Source organism: Corvus moneduloides, chromosome 7 (genome assembly GCF_009650955.1).
Source record: "Corvus moneduloides isolate bCorMon1 chromosome 7, bCorMon1.pri, whole genome shotgun sequence".
NCBI classification, from domain to species: domain Eukaryota; kingdom Metazoa; phylum Chordata; class Aves; order Passeriformes; family Corvidae; genus Corvus; species Corvus moneduloides.
Window position 1 is genome coordinate 14873198 of NC_045482.1, and position 17471 is coordinate 14890668.

Here is a 17471-nt window from a genome sequence, read left to right on the forward strand (position 1 = left end):
TGTGCTTACATTTTGTTTCACTTTGTGTATTAAATTTAGAGGGTCTTGGTGCAGAGGGAGAAACTTTCAAGTACAGCTTTAGAAATACCTAGCACGAGCCCTTTCCCAGCATGTTTTGAAAGCAGATACAAAAAGGAAATCCAGAAAGGAGTCCAGTTTGAAAGTTAGGCTAACTGCATTCTCCTGCAGGTGTAGCATATCACTCTAGCTGCTGGTCCCGTAGAAGAGCATATACTTCTCTCCCTTAAAATATTTTCAGCTTATCAAAGGAAAATCCCTGACCAATCCATTACTGAGTGAAAAATGGTACATTTGATACTTAACCTAGTACAAACAACCTTATTTTTATCTTACACTAAGCTATACTTTGTTTTTAGTATCCTCAGATGAGGAGTTAGCTTTAGCTGCTCTTTAAAAAAACAATCAGCATAGCACTGGCATATTCTAACAAAACAGCTCAGTGCTAGAAATATTATTACTTTGAACAGAATTGTCCTCACACTCACCTATATGGATAAATTCCCCAATGGTTACATTTAAATTTAATCTATAACATAGTTGTTCTCCAAGATGTGGCCTTCAATAATGAAAAAATGCTAGATTTGCAGCTGAAATAAGGACACAATTCTTTTCTCCCTCAGCATAGTCTGGCTAAAAATAAACTTCAGTTTGTAGTTCCAAGTTTATATTAGTTTTCTATTTTTGTCCTTAATATTTTGCTCTGAAGTATTGCAAGAGTGGAAAACTAATTAAGCTGATAGTTTTAAATTTTACTCAGGCATATTTGCAAACAGGTATTTGTTATGTGATGTAGCTCATTCTTCTCTCCTCATGTAACTTGGCCCTGATGTGCCATCCCAGACTGTGATTCCAAGCTTCTTTTGCCTGAGGAAAACTGATGGAATGAATGGCTGCCAAAATCATAGGAAATCTTAGCACTGCTTAAGCCTAGTCATAAGTAGCTATGTTGATCAAAGTGTGCTTCATAAACATATGTGATTGTCATAACAGATTTTCCCATGATTTTAGTTAGATTATGGTTGTAAACATATTGATTATTTAGGGTGGTTATGGTTCGTTCCTCTAACATTCCCAATCCTATTTAAATTATTTAGGTTCCTTGGTACCATACATGACAATATGTACTGTTGCTCAACAGAGCAAGGGGTTGAATTTAGTTTATTTATGTCAGAGTAAGCTGCACTGCTAAATCAACACACCTTTCTTCTAGTACAGACTTGTCAGTGGACCAAATTGAAATATTCAGGAATAGTTTTGTCAGAACAGAATTCTAGCAGAGAGGGGACTCCTGGGGTTGCCTAGCAGGTCAGATCAGGTCTTGGGGAAACAAATTCCCCAAGAATTAATGGTGTTTGAAGCTAAGTATGATAAATCCATGCCACATCAAAATTTGTGAATATCTCAGTGTAATTTTGGAATTGTACATTAGTCTTTGATTAGGAAGGAAAGGATACTGTTAAGTGTGCTAACATTATGTTATGGGTCTTTCTTTAGTAAGCACTTGAGTGCAATCAAATTGCAGCTTAGCATCTCTACCATCCCATTGTAATGAGGCTCAAGGTTTCTGTGTTTTTCTGAGAAAAGATGGTGGCTGTTTAAAACATATGAAATGGAAACTTTTTAATACTTTATTATTTACAGCATCTTCTGATAATGAGTAGCATGGGCCAAAGCACTTCCCTCAGAGCAGGGGGAGTAACTTCTTAATACCCATGCTATGTGTGGAGCCCTGCTGTTGGTGAACATATTGCATTTTAAATGGTTGTATTATGTTAGTGTACTCTTGTAACCTAATTAGAGCATGTCTGATGCTCTATTATCCTATCTACAGTCAAGAAGCTCAAAGATCTCACAAATTTTTGCCACAGTTAGGTCATATCAATAAAACATCACACATTTGAAAATATGACTTTCCCACAAACAGTGGGAAATTTGGCATAATGATAATTTTTTATGCATTTAAGATGGAAAATTTATCAGTATTTGTTACAATAGGGACAAATGCACATAGTTTGATATATCTGTATCTATCTCTATATATGTATCTATAGTCAATATTTCTCATGGAGAATGCATATTCCTACCTTTCTCAGAGTCATCATTGGAACACTTTTACAAAATCTGCCTTTTGTCCTCCACACTAGGTCAGATGTTGCTATACTGTACAATGATCGTTCTGTTCTTGAAAATCATCATGTAAGTGCTGCTTATAGACTCATGCAGGAAGAAGAGATGAACATCCTTGCAAATCTAAACAAAGATGACTGGAGGTAAGACTTGCTGTGACATTCAGAAATACTCCCAGTATTTAAAAATAATAAAAACCACCAGGCCTTCCCTGTGGAGTCTATTTTAAGATTTCAAATTACAGGAAGTTGACACTGGAAACAGTAGTGGATATTAGAGCCTAGGGAAGGCTGCTGTGTTGTTAAGTACTGTTTGGGAGACTCCATATAATTTTCCAAGTGAGGTTGTTCATTTATGAAGCACAGTGCTGGAGTGTGTGGACAGTGCCTCAGATGAGATAGCCCTTTAGGAAAACCACAATGCTGCCTGAGCTAGGTTGCCTTTGTCCAACATAACCAGTGTGTTGAAAACACAATGAAGGGTCACACTCTGCTGCCAGCTTGAGCTCTACTGCCCCTGGGATTTCAGCAGAGTCACGTCTTGGTTAAGCATTAGAAAATGAATTGTCTGGACAGTCCAAAAATAATAAAGGCCCAGAAGCACTACAGAAATTTCTTTTTCATCTTAATTTTAGTGTAATACCTGAAGAAAATTTGGACAGCTGAAAGCAATTGATATATCACAAATAATAAGACCCGTAAGGCTAAAATTCAGGTGTTGGATTAAGACTCTCTCCATTATTAAAAAGGAAATGTTATCTTTGTATATTGTTGATGGATACATATTGCATTTAAAATTTGAGTTTTCTGTGTGTTTCTGTAAACATAGATATTATTCAGCGACCTTAAAAAACCACTTGCAGACAAGTGGACTGTGAAGTTCAGAGAGATATGTTCTGCTTCCAGGAAAGTCTCCCACTGTGAATGATGGTACCAGGAGTAACAAAGCTAAACACTGCTTTACTTGTATTTTCACAAAACTATACATTTATGAAGGAATATGTGAATACCAGATCAAATTTTGCTGTGGTGTATATTTACAGGTGAAGGACTGTTTTATGTGCTAGATTATAAGATTTTACTTATTTACATAGTGAGAACACCCCTAAATAAAGCATTTATTCAATGTATGTCTGCTGGCCCTTCCAGGTTTCATTTAATTATTATTCTGTACATGTTTTAAAAAAATATTAAAAACATTTATAATTTTTTTATTTAATACAAAATGAGAGAGGAAACATACACTTTTTAGTTCTCTTAAAATAATTCTTTTCAGAGGATACTCATTTGGATTTAGTTATCAGAAGGTTTGTGTTGTACATTTAGTTCTGTAGAAATTTCACCAGAAGTAAGTAGGAAACTTCATTGATAACTGCCTACACACCTAGATTTTCAATGCCAACATGAGCCAGCCGTGCTTCTCTTGAAACTATTTGGGGCCTGATAGTTTTGGGGCTGATAGGCCTCTGTGACCCTATTTTTGCTTGTCCTAACTATTGAGCATGGAGAAAATGATTGTGCCCGTACAATGCCATCAGAAAGTCATATTCATATTCATAATTTTAGAGGGAAAAGTATTTTCAAATCTTCAGACATGTTGCCTTGAGTACATTTTTTTTGAAGTGGAGTTGTTTCATATTGCATCCTACCAGAGAATGCTTCCAAGTAGAAAGGGGCAGATGAATTTCAGTTCAGGAGTGTTCCACAGATGGCTTGAAAACACTTATATGTGTCCCCAGTCCTGGCTTCTTCATTACTGGAGACCACCATAAATCAGTATAGTTTAGGAATACCTGCAGCAAGATACAGTGGCTCCAGCTGATAGAAATCTGGCTGCCAGCTAGTACAGTTTATCCCAGTCATTCCCTTTCGTTATGTCACTGAGGAAAAGAGTAATACAATGAAAACCAAATATTTGCCAATGGAAAGAGGAGCCTGTCGTTTCCAGGTTGTGATTTCGTATGTACTGCTCTGGTGGACTGCAAACAAAATAAAGGGGGGAATGTGATAGGCTCTCTTCACATTTCTGAAGCACACACTTCTCTGCATAGATTTTTTGGGCAGGTCTTCCCACAGTTCTTTGTCCAGTTCAGTTGTGGACTGTTTTCTCTAACTTTTGTTGCATTTTATTTCTCTGTGGTTTTTGAACCTGTGATAAATTACCACGTTCTTTTGGAACTTGCTCAATCACATGCTGGCTCTGTCTTCACTTCCTTTTCAATCTCTTCTCAGTGTAACCCAATTATGTTTTCCTAGAAGATGTTTAGTTTTGCAAATTTTGTTTGTATAGAGTGGCTACACAGATTCTAGTATATGCAGCCAGTTTGCAGCTGGTGAGATTTGGCAATAAGAGAAAAGTAGAATTTATCATCTCTTTTTGGGCATAGTCAGTACAATGTAGAAGAAATTTATGAATGGACTAATAGGCTCAAGAGTCTAAACTAGGACATTCAGTTCCATGTTTTTTTATTAGCTCAGCAATTGTAGTCTGTACTTTGAAGCCAGCAGTAAATTCCAAAGTGCTGGTCTGTGCCAACCTGCACAACCTGTTTCAATGTGATAGTTCAATTTAGAGGGTCAGTCATGGAAATGACAGTTTCCTGGTCTTCATTCCTAATATCCAGAAATTCCTGTTACCCTGTCATTTCATTGGTGCAATGATGGATCTGGTAGCCACTTACCAGAAGCTCTTATTTGAGTGAGTTTCTTGGATCTATACTGAAACTCATGCTGGTAAACTAACAGTTTTGAAGGTTGCACTGAATCAAGTTGGCAGTAAATTGAAATGATAATCTGTTCAACTTTTTAATATACTTCCTGGCACTGATTCATTTCTTTACTTCTGTCGTATCTATTTTCTTTAGTTGCAGAAATTTCATTTTTCAAAAATTTAACACTGCTGACTATTAAAACTGAGGTTCTGCTAATTCTAGCAAGATGAAGCAACGTGACTGAAATTACTTTATGGTATTCCATTTTCTCTTCTACATGTTAACATTAGGAAGATAAATGTGCTAATAAACTTCCAGCTTCAATTAAGTCTAAAACTTAGGCTTCTGGTCTGAGCTGGGGAACACTGCCAGCGTTCTGAGGATGATGTCCTTTGTGGATAATGCATGCAACATTCATAGTAATTTTTCAGTCTTTTCTCAGCTCTGAAAATACATTCTGGTCTTCGATATTATCTTGTTTCTCTCACTTAGTGCTCTTAAATAACTAAAGAGGGATCCTCATTTGTCCCCTTTTCTCCTTTGCTTTACCAGATTTCCAGTGTTCCAGCACCCCATGTGTAATATTGTTATAGGTGGTGGGGCAGTATTAATGTCTCAAACCATCCCAGTCATAAGGCATACAGTGATATATTGCCTGATTATAAAAAAAAGATGAACAAACCAGCATGTATTCTATGTAATGCATAATGAACAACATTCTTTCACAAAGTCCCTTGGGATTCTTCTGGCTGAGGATTCCTATAATTTGAAGACGAGGCTTATGTCTTCAGTTCCCACCTTGTTTTTGCTCATCTTAATCTCTTCCTGAATTTTTTGATTAGTTTCCAGCTGACTAAATGTCTTTGTCATTGACAAATCCAGGTAAAGCTGGTTTCTATTTATTGGTTAACTACTTTTCCGAGAAACTCACGTTGCCACTCCTTGTCTCTTTATTACAGCATTGTTCATGTAATTTTTTCACATAGTCTTGCATCTGTGTTGTTTTACAGTATCCTATCCATAGGACTTATGGCTATGAGGAGGGTTAAGAAAGGATGCCAGCACAGAACATGACAGTTTACTTAAGTGGAGATGGTAGACTCAAACTCAGTAATCTTCTGGTTTTGGGCCTGAAAGATTGCCATGTGCTGTACGTGAATTCTGTTACCACTTCCCTTCATAGCAGGACAACATCTATGTGTCTTTTTTGCCATGGCAGCAGGTATCTGTATTATCCTGATGTTTGTAGTTGTGGACTGCTTAATGAAGATTGGGAGGGATTTCTGTCCAGGAGTTACCTAAGAGACCAGCTGAGGTCTCCTACAATATGGAAGTTGAGACAGTCTTTTTTCCCTGGGAAGCAATTTGGTAATGGGATCAGTCCAAGAGTAACCTTCTGTGCAATGATAGCAGATGAAGTATTTCTAGCTCTCGTAGAGCTTTATCTACCATTTCCCCATCAGATCTCAATTTTCTATCCCTCTAATTATGGTGGATACAGGCGCAGGTAGTTAACAACTGCAGGAAACTCTCTTTTGCTGTAAAGCAGATTTTTAGTGGCCTGAAATCTTCAGAAGTGTGTGACAGCACAGTGCTAGACTATTTGATCCTTATTCAGGTGTTGGAGGTAAGAATTAGGGTTTTTTTCTGCTGCCGTGACGATATGAATAAACTGAAAGTGTGGTTTTGCTTCTCTGTGTGTGTGTCTTGTGTAGAAGGGGTGAGATGTCTTGTGAGTAGGGGTGAACTTATTTCTGATTACTCTAAAAAGTTCAGACATTGAAAGTTCCTAAGAAAATCTCCTGTACAAAAGAGAAGTGATAATTATCTCAGTCTTAAAAACAACAGGGTCTAACAATGCAGATCCCTCATTTTTCTTGTAGTGCTAGCTGTTTTTTTCCTTTTGTTTTGCTTTTATTTTTTTAATGGGTTTGACTGTTTTTGAAGGGTACACTTTCAAAGCAATGTGGAGGAGGAACAGTTGGGATGCAAAATAATTAGTATCTTATTATGAGATCAGATAAGGTAAGGCATTTTCTAAATACAAGTTGCTATGGCTGCATATTATTGAGTAGAAGTGAGAGCATCGAGTCTTTATCCAGTTACATTAAAGCAAATTGGGAATAAATACATAAAAATCAGTGACAAATATCTGCTTAAATATGTAATTAATTGGGATCAAAAGCAGTCTTGATAGTCTTAATAACAAAGTATTCTAACAGCCCTAAAGAAAACTGCAAATTACCTTTTTAAAGTATAGTCCTTTGAAAGAACCTGCATGTTTTTTGATTTACTTAAATCAAACGTATGAGTACAATATGAAAGATCAGTGAGAATGACTAAAGTAGGATTTTACTGTTGTATTTGATACTTGGACATCCTTAAGATTGGGGGTGTGCTCCTGAAGGTAATATGGTACCTGATGAAAGGTTTAATGAGGTGAATTGTTCCCCATATATGTATAAGCAGGACTTGTCCTCCTAGGCCATTTAAAAAACATGTAAATAAAGACCCACTGGACTCCTACACGGCCTATATCCTTCTACATCAAGGAGATAGAATTTTCTAAGTCAGTAATTATTGTTGACAAAATTAATTTAATTTCATATTCACAACCAGAATTAATACACTTTTTACATGATTCATGTTTTATTAGTTTCATATTGATTTAATAGAAAGCTGATGGACAAGCCAACATCTCTGACCATAATACCAAGACAGAGATGAAATATTAATCCCAAACTTGTTCTGATTCATAAAATAGATATTACAATATTTTTGGAATGAAAGATTGTTTGTCATAATGATCTTATATTGATATAATGTTAGTATTTCAGATGCAATACCTCTTGCTCTTCTGAGTGTTTCCTCTCACTCTCCTGAGTGTTTCCACAGCCTTCTTCCTAGGTTTAGTGTTACGCACACTCTTCACTAATATGAGGGCAGTAATAATGTGCCCTGTTGTATGGTGGTAAGCCCAGAGAACAACTTGTTTTTTGAATACTCTACTGCTGGAAAAAATAAGGAATTACTTATAATGGGTGAGAGAACTGCATGTAATATTAGTTTATGCACTAGGAAATAGGATTTACAAAACAGTGTGACTCTGAAATAATGATTGCAGAGTACATTTTCTGAGGTACACTGCTTTCACAGAATCCCTTTAGGATACAATGTTCAAGTTGTTAATAATTTTTTTAAATGCTTTTTAAAACATAATAAAACCCATGATGTTGTTTTGAAAGTTATTAATTAACAAATACTGCTTAAACAAATGTACCATACCTAGAATAAATGAATTTTAATCAGTCGTTTTGCTTTTAATTATTCTTAGGGAGTTGCGTAGCTTGGTCATTGAGATGGTCTTGTCTACAGATATGTCGGGTCATTTTCAACAAATTAAAACAATGCGACACACTCTACAGCAGGCACAGGGGTAGGTTATTTTCCATTCTGTTCATTATCTGTAGTCTTTCAATAAGCTCATATTCAAGAAAAGAATTTAAATAGTTGCTTTTGTTTTGAGATAATTGGAGCATGTCCTTGAATTGACAGGGTAGACAAAGCCAAAGCCATGTCTTTGATTCTACATGCAGCAGACATAAGCCATCCAGCAAAATCCTGGGAACTGCACTACCGGTGGACCATGGCCCTGATGGAAGAATTTTTTCGACAGGTGCCATTTTTAAAATCCTTTAATAAATCTAGTTCAAGAAGCAATGGTTACACGATTAAATATTTTCTTAAGTCTACCAGCAGGGTTGCTGTTGGTTGTGATTGACAAGCATAGTCAGGAGTATATATTCTTTGTTCTTCATACATATCGCTGACATTATTTCAACTTTTATGTGTGTGAATAAGACAAAGTGGTTATAGCTCTCTATCTGTTTCAGCTGATACCAAGATTCTGAGTGTTGTAGTGGGTTTTTTCCTTCCAATTATAATATAACTTGCCAAGCTGTTTTCATTCTGTAGACAGAGATTTATATATGCTTTGAATTATAAAGAAGCACCAGAAGGGTAGGATGAGAGAAAATAGGAAGAATACATGTTCAGCAAAGAAGGCAAAAATTTGTCTCCATTCCACATTTCAGAAAGCCCTTCTATTTCTTTTCCTTGCTGGTATTTGCCATGCATATGCCACATAGATCTGAAGGTGTTGCTTTCATAACAGCCTGATCCAAAGCCATAGGTTAAACAGTACCATCCTGTTAATGCTGTGACCATATATCCTAAACCAAAAATGAAGACACACCTTTGTGAAAGTCTTTTTATTTCTGTGCAGTACTGAATTCCAAGGAAAACCCCAGTAGGTGTTGGTGTTACTGCTGCCATTTTTTGACTCACCTGAGCAGGTGAAGCAAAAAACATTTCTCCGGAGAGAAAATACTCTCTCTGTAATCAGTATTTGCAACCATGCACATTGACAGCTTAACAGTTACTGAAGTACAATTCATAATCAAAATCCAGCTTAGGTATGACAATTTCTAGAGTTATGCACAGATTTTAAAAAGGGCTAATACAGATCAGGGAACAGTGTATGTCTTGTTCACCTTTATTGTCTTGTTTTTCTATATGTTGACATTTTCAAATCAGATTGGTCACACTGGATAAAGGGACCAGAGAACAAAACAAGGGCTATGTTAAACCATGAGGTTCTTAGACCCATCTGCCCTGTAAGGTTCCTGCTCAGTTCCTGGAGATTCTTCATAAGAATTCTTGGTAGGGAGCATCAGGGCATCCTTGATTCTGGGCTTTGCAATGGGGAGGCAGACCGGAGAGATGGTGCCTTTATCTAAATAATGAATGGACTGAGTTTTGTGGAAATTATGGGTAGTCATGAGTTTGTATCTGCTTCTGTCAATGGAAATTTTGAGGATTTTGAACTTGAGAGCAAAAAGGAGGAGCAGATTACCCAAGAGAAAAGGTCATAAAATGACCAACTGTAATATCATTTTAGACACAGAGAGGCAGACTAGACAGGGTGCATGGGACAGTGAGGCAATGTGTCCAGCCAAGTGAAGGTAGCATTAGCAGTAAACAGTACCACACTGGTCACTGAATGCATAGGACCAGCTAATGTTTTAGTTGTTCCTTTATCCATTCCCTAGAAGAAGTGACTGGATTCCAAGGAAGCTGCTCAAAAACTCGAGAAGGCATTTAACAATAGAACAAGTAAAAACATATATATATGTGTGCAATGCAGCAGTATAAAACGTGAAAGCTTCCAGGCTGCAGAGGAGTGCATCAGAAACAGAATTCTTTCCATGTACTGCTAAGGACAGTGTGTGTGGAGTAGCTCCAGCACTTTTAAAGTGTGGTGAAGTAGCAGCACATATGCACTGAGCAGTGCAGACACAGAAGGTCTCCTACTTCCTAGATGCACTGGCTTGTTGTGCATCCTCTGGTCTGTTGCTTTGAGCCTGTGTGATAGAGATCTCCGGGATTTCCAAATATGTGCCAGCCAAGATGATGTACTCCAAATGTATATAAACCCCCTTAATTCCTCCTCTTCTTTTCTTTAAAGATAGTAATTCAACTACTTCTAGTATGTTACAGGAAAAGCAATAGATTCTGAAACACCTGATACAAATCCAATGCTTTCACAGGCAGCTTTCAAAGTAGTGAGCACCAGCAAAAAAATGAACATTCACTTCGACAAAGTCTTTGTTAACTACAGCTAATGGTTAAAATATGTCCTAGTGTTAACTTCAGGAAAAAAAGCCAAACCACACTTTAAGTTTAAAAGCAACAACTACAGAATATTGTAATACCAAAGAAAATCTGAGTTGCTTGTTTAAAATAGAAATACAGCCACCCATCTCAAATCCTTAAAAGTAAAGAAATACATAGTTCAAGTCACTCAAAGAAGTATCACAGCACCTATAACACTCTACTCTCAGTCTGAATAGATCCAAAGACACTAAAATAGTTAAAAGTGAGCTGAGGGCCTGGACAAAGAAATTTTTTTTCTGTTTTGTTCTGTATCTTGTTTTTAAATTTCATTAAATTCTAATGACTGGTTTAAATAGCAGTGCTGTGTCCATTATTACAATTTACAGTAGTCTTAGACTTAAGTGACACTTAATTAATTAATATGCAATAATAAATTAATTAATATTACATTGATTGCAAAGCAATTCATAATTGCCATAAAGAGCTACTTGAAAACAAATAGAAATTCAAACTCATCCATTAAGTAGTGTGGAATTTTCTCTTTTTTCATACCTAATGAAGAGAAGATTGCAACATTTATGTTACTTTAGAAATCCTGTATTAAACTATGCTGAAATATTTAGAACTAGCCCAATTTATATGATATTACAATCTGGCTCCTGTATTTACATGGAGATGCCACTCCCACTGCTCCTAGTAGCAAGTGTTCATGTTCGTCTTCCATACTCTTGAGTTCAAATTATTAACACTTGCATATAAAATTTAATGGCCATGGTGATAAAGCTCTCCACTTGCACATGAAATGTAATCTGCGAGCTGCATCTGTTCCTGTGGCTGGATTGGTTTTACTGCTTTTGTGGTTCTACACCTTTCCCAAATATACTCCAATGATACATGATAAAAAAACTAAGGAAGGTCGATACTACCCTCTTCATCCATCAGTTTCTGTTTTCCCAGTTCTCCTTGGGAAAATGGTATGTTCATGTAGTGCTCCCCACTGAATGATCATGTAACAGCACTGTCCATGACAAATATATAGGTTTATTTGGCTTGCAAAAGACTAGGTTTTCCTGTATCTATAATGTCAGTGTGTCTGGCAGCCAGATTTGTCCAGGAACACAAATTATAACCTCCTTTGAAAGATGTCTTTTCAGGGCTTTTTTGTTCCACTAGACTTTCTTTTTGAGGTTTTGCAAATCAGTTGGTCTACCATGCTGAAAATGGAGATACACCCTCCTGTCTGTTAAGACTGTTGCAACAAAAAAGATTCTTCTAATCTGCTAACTGTTGAAAAAATTTCGGAGCTAGGTTGTACAAATCGTCCTTGTAATGAAACTGAATTTCTATTTTTTGTGGCTTCAGCAGCAGAGAGTAATGCCTTCTAGTGAGAATAAGCTCAAGTCAATTCATACACTTGACCTGAGTAAATCCATTGAAGGATTTTTATGTGCTGGATGAACCAATGTAATAGAAGGAAACACTCAGCATTTGGCATACTATTACAAACATGTCTAAGTGTCTCTAGTCCCATTACATCTGGGATCAGCAGAACTAAATTGTGAATATTGAAGGACTTAATATATTTTAAATCTCATTGGCAGATGCTTTGCTGTTGAGGAGAACTTGATTGCAGTAGGTTTCTTTACATAAAATTTGCCAAAACTAAGTTAGAATTTAGCCTCTTACTTTTAATCAAAATTTGAAGATTTGAAGATTTGTCTGTCATGTTTTTGTTTAGGAATATAAATTAATAAAGTGTTACGTTGAATAAATACTAAGAATATTCAGATTTCTTTTTTCCCTCTGTCCCTCTATCAAATATATGCTTATAATATTAAACATTGTTGTTTGCAGGGAGACAAGGAGGCTGCTTTAGGTCTTCAATTTTCCCCTCTTTGTGACCGCAAGTCCACTTTGGTAGCTCAGTCTCAAATAGGTAATGACAAGCTGTGTTTTGCTTTTTCTTGTCTGTGTAGGAGCATGTAAATTCACAAGGACATTTCATATACCCATTTGGAATTTTAAATGCTCAAAATTCCATTATATGGAAAGTGTTTCTTTGCACCTATCTATTCACCAAGCTCATGTGCTTTTACAGCAGAATGGTGCTGATCTCAAAAGAACGTGATGTAATTTCACCATATGTGATGCCAAGGAGGAGTAGGAGAGGGATTAACCAAGGTTAATCCAGCTTCTACTGTACACACTTTAGAGTCTGGCAGATCATGTCCTCAAACTGCTTATCTCTTGCTCAAGAACTCACAGGTCTGTCTCTATTATAATCTGAAAGTACCAGTTTGTAGATGATCTCAACTTAGAGCTAATTAATATATCAGATCTCTGGACTGCAGTTAAGCCTATTAGTGTGTCAGGTCAAACTACAGAGGGTCAAGCCTCCGTGGGTTGACAAGGTTGACTGCATTCTGTCACTCTGCATATCCTTTATTCCATTTCACTGGGAGTTTGTAGGCAAATATGCTTGAGCATCATACTGACTGCAGGAGAGAAGCTGGATCCTAGACTGAATCACTGTTGCTCACCTTCATGCTGTGTTGCATGGTTAGAGCATAAAGACATCTGGAAATCCATTGCTAGCTCATGTTTTAACATATTTTTTTCTGTTAAGTGCTCAGTAGAGAATAATGCTTCATTCTCTCACTGTGTCATTCCATACCGTGATGAGCACTTTAGAGTGTAAAAGACATTGTTCAGAGCTGACATCTCAGAACTGTGGGATGAATGCTGTCTCCTAAGGATATTACTTGTTCTCTTCACTGATTTGACAGAACCCTCCTACACACTGTGAAATAACACTTTACCTCCACAGAATAATAAACAGCAATTTGAAATATTAACTCCTTGGCAAGAAGCTCCGGATGGTAAAAGAGACAGCATGACTTGTAGCACTCTGGCTCAACAGTAGCTTCCCTTCTATTCAATAATTAGTACTCATTTCAAATGGTAGGTGTGTTCTGCAGTGCATAAAATTTACAAGAAAAAAAATGAAAAGCTGCAATTATTAATACCTACTTATATCTATACAGCTTCAGGTGTTTTTTGTTTAAATTGTGCTGTTTTGTTCGAGGTTATACTGGCAGTATGCAGTATATTGAAGTGGGACTACAGTTAGAAAATCAGCCTGATAGCAAGTATTTATTTTTAGATTTGAACCTTGTAGAAATGTAAAACCTGATTTTCTCTCTTCTTCTTCTTTAGGTTTCATTGATTTCATAGTAGAACCAACATTTTCTCTTCTTACTGATTCAATGGAGAAAATTGTTATGCCTCTTATAGAGGAAGCGACAAAATCTGAAAGTCCTGCATTTGGGACCCCCAGGTATGAATACACTGCTTTGTTATTGAACTAACAAAAGCTCGCATAATAATCCTACTAGCGTCATTCTCAGAGTTATCTCAGTTACTTGAAGTTGGGGAGGTAACAAACAGCTGTGCAGTGTTGCCACCCTGTGGGGCTGCGTTGTATTTGCAATGTGCTATTTTACCCCATTGACTGAACAGTTGTGCATATAAAAAGGCAAAACCCCAATAATGATCAGAATAAACATATATAAACCATGATACTGATTTCTACAATTTTTAAATATAATCTTTGCAATAGGTTATCGAAATTCCTGTACCTATAAAGCAAACTAACTATGTCAGTGTAATCTGAGTGACTCCTTGCTGAAAGCATTGTTGAATAATCAGATACTACCTTTACAAATACTGCCTCTGTTATCATATTTTTATTTCATTTTAAAACTGTAATTTGAGCTTTCCCTGAGGTTACTAAATGATAACTCTGCAAGACAATTTTTCATTTTCTGGGCCTTACTTAGGTTTTAGTAACGAAAGGGTGAACCTAGCTCTTTCTTATATTTTGGTTACTAGAAGCAAGTAGAAGTTACTAGAAGTAGGTATTTATGATGGTGTTCTTCGTGTTTTGGGGGACAGTGATAAACTAATGTATTACCGATGACAAATTTGTTTACACACTCACTTCTTCACAGATGAGTGATTAGCAGCTGCAAATGATTAGCAGCTTCAGGCTGCATTTTTTGTTGATGTTCATGAATGAGTGGTAAACGAAAAAGGGCTTATGATCCATGTGAGATGGAGGATAAAGGGATTTTTCTTTGTGTGGAATCAAGTGCAACACTTACGAGGAGAGTGGAGAGCCTATAGCATGACAGAAAAGTCTGAGCCAGAGAATTGCACACACATTACTGAGTGGATGCTATGAGATGGTGCCTGGAAAACAATAGAATTATAGCCTATTCTTTCCATTGCATCCCATTCAACATCTCTGGAACACATGGAAGTTAGAGTTAACTCTTCTTGTGAAGTTCTCATTGGTATGTTCACTGCAACTCTTTTCTGATTAATGGAAACCCATTTGTATGCATATTAATATCTCTCTGTGGTAGCAGTGAGATAAACCATGCAGCAAAGCTGAGTAAACAAAACCTAGTAAGACATGAGTACTCACACAAGGTTGGAAATAGGTCTTATTTTTTAATTCTAAGGAAAAAAGAGCATTCATTCTTTTTTTTCCACCTTTGCATGTATATGCATATACATGTATGAATAATTTCACTTCTACTTACCTTGGGTGTAAAGTAGCTGCAGTCTCTATTTAGTGGATTTTAAAGCCACTATCTTAAATTCTGCTTTGACTACACTTGAAGGTTTGTAGCTTGAAGAGAATTTTCAGCTCAAGCCAAACTTACCTGTAGTATGCTTCATACATGTCAGACTTTGTGTCTTCCTTTTTCTAAATGGGTCAAAAAATAATGATCAGATATCTTTCCTGTAAGACCCAAAGATACCATTCACTGTTCAAAAACACAGCTAAGAAACTGCTCCAAAATGGCTGAGTAAACTTTCCTTCAAGATTGCATTACAAGTAATGTATTTTCAGCTGTCACATTTTTGCAAGAATTCCCTGGAAAATGGTCAGCAAGACATCTTGTATCTTAGGTACACTCTGGTAAAAAACTATTATTTCAGGTTAGTTCCTAAGCAACTTGATTCAGATGAACTGTTTGTGTATTATTAAAATTGCCTGACTGTGTTCATAGTTTGGGTTTTTTTCCCTCGTGCAGCCAAAATAGTTTGGGAGCAGTAAGCAGTGCTGAATCACAAAGACGACCTGGGTTTAGAAGTACAGGTGATGGAGGGACTCACACAGAAAATTCTCTAGCAACTGTAGACCTGAGAAGTTTCAAGGACAACTTGATGAAGATTATTCAAGCAAACAAAGAAAGATGGAAAGAATTAGCAGCAGAAGGTATGATATGTTAAGGTGGAATGTTTTTATAGGTCACTCCCTAAGATCTTACCTACTTTCATTTTTTAATTTCTATCAACCTGTAAAAATGCATAGCTGTCTTGTATTCATATATTTTATGTCTTAATGTTTGTTTTAGATGCTCCTGTTCTGGTCTCTCAGGAGGTCTAAAGAGGTGTAGGTGGTTAGGGGATGAGAGTAAATCTTATAACCTAAAAGTCTCTGTGCTGCACATCTTATCTTTAGAGGTTTAGTTTAGAAATGTGCATTCTTGCACATTTAATTGTAACTGATACTGACATCTGCTTTAAATGCCAGAATCAACAATTCAAAGTAGTGTGTGCTGTCACATTTCTTCAGAAACATGAAAGTTGTACTTTGCTATTAGAAATGCTATTTGTTCCCCACTGTATGAAACAAGATTGAGTATTGCAGGCTTCTTGGGACTATGCTGTAGGCAATTATTTAAATGACCCAGTGGATCTAAAGATTTGGGCAATCACTGCATGCATTAGGCCCAAGCAAGCCAAAAGTGACTCTTCGTTTGCCAGTAGATAGTTAATAAAGCCAAACCTGCATCAAGCATCTCAGTTCACAAACCACACCTGAAAATTGTCTGGAGTTACAGTTACCTGATTGAAATGTTTTGTGCTAATTGTTAAAAAGAATTTAAAGCTTCAATTCAGGTTAAGTGAATGACATTCGGGAATATTTTGTCCACAGGCTGTGTTATTTCCTAGCAAGTACCTGGAATATTGCAGCATTACATTTCACTGCTGAGACTGGTCTTGCTGTACATGACCTGATACTGACAGCTGGGAATGATATACTGGAACCCAGGGCCAGCCTTGCTTTTCATCCCATCATCCAAATCAACATCTTTTTTCTCAAAGAGGTGTCAGACAAGACAGAAAAACAGTGCTGAACAGTGATAAAATCTAATTTAGTGCTAAATTGCAAATGAATATTCTCATTAGGAGGATATTAAGAATAAGCTTCCGTACGTCTTTTGTGACAAAGACTTGACAGAGTCAGGTGGAAGGGGCAGCTGAGGAGAGGATTCCATTAATATTGTCCCTTCTTCATGAGAAGCTTTATATAGCCAATTTCTTCCTTTGGTCTTGCCCAACTAATACTGGCTGGTCAAAAGGACAGAACTGCTAATTTGCAGTGGTCAGTAATAATAGAAGACCATCAGAGTGCCCAAGGCCACTTAGCTATAGCCTGCAGAGTTCAAGCAGCCCTGAGTTAGTGACATGAAAGGTCCTTCAGTGTGGAATAATGGAGAACTTATTGTCTGGAAGTTTGCCATTTCCAGTTATATATAACTAACCAGTCTGATTCTGGTACATCAACTCTTTGGTATGTTGTTTAGGAGGTGTACAGTGCTATCAAAGGGCACGGTTTCCCCTTCATTCCTAGTGCTTTGTTGTGCTCTAGAAATTACCAATATATTTAACCCAGTTTTACTGGACTGTTGACAGGCATTGAAAACACAAAGCTACTTTCAGCAAGAGATTTAAAAACTATTTTGGGTAAGATTGCAGTCAATATTAATAGGAGGCCCAGGAAAACGCAAGAAACTCTGGGCATGCTCAGTGCTCTGACAAACAGAAATGTTAGTGTTCAAGACTCCATGGATTTTGT

The 17471-nt window shown here is 36.8% G+C and overlaps 1 protein-coding gene across 5 annotated transcripts in view; it reads left to right on the top strand.

Annotated features, from left to right (window-relative positions):
* PDE1A (phosphodiesterase 1A) overlaps positions 1-17471 on the top strand; it is a 181003-nt gene that overhangs the window by 144068 nt on the left and 19464 nt on the right. For all 5 annotated transcript variants that reach the window (XM_032114162.1, XM_032114163.1, XM_032114161.1 and 2 more), the window contains 6 exons: positions 2166-2291; positions 8193-8294; positions 8414-8534; positions 12389-12470; positions 13751-13871; positions 15640-15824. In XM_032114162.1, the coding sequence (XP_031970053.1) occupies positions 2166-2291; positions 8193-8294; positions 8414-8534; positions 12389-12470; positions 13751-13871; positions 15640-15824 (737 nt within the window). The remainder of the gene's footprint in view (positions 1-2165; positions 2292-8192; positions 8295-8413; positions 8535-12388; positions 12471-13750; positions 13872-15639; positions 15825-17471) is intronic.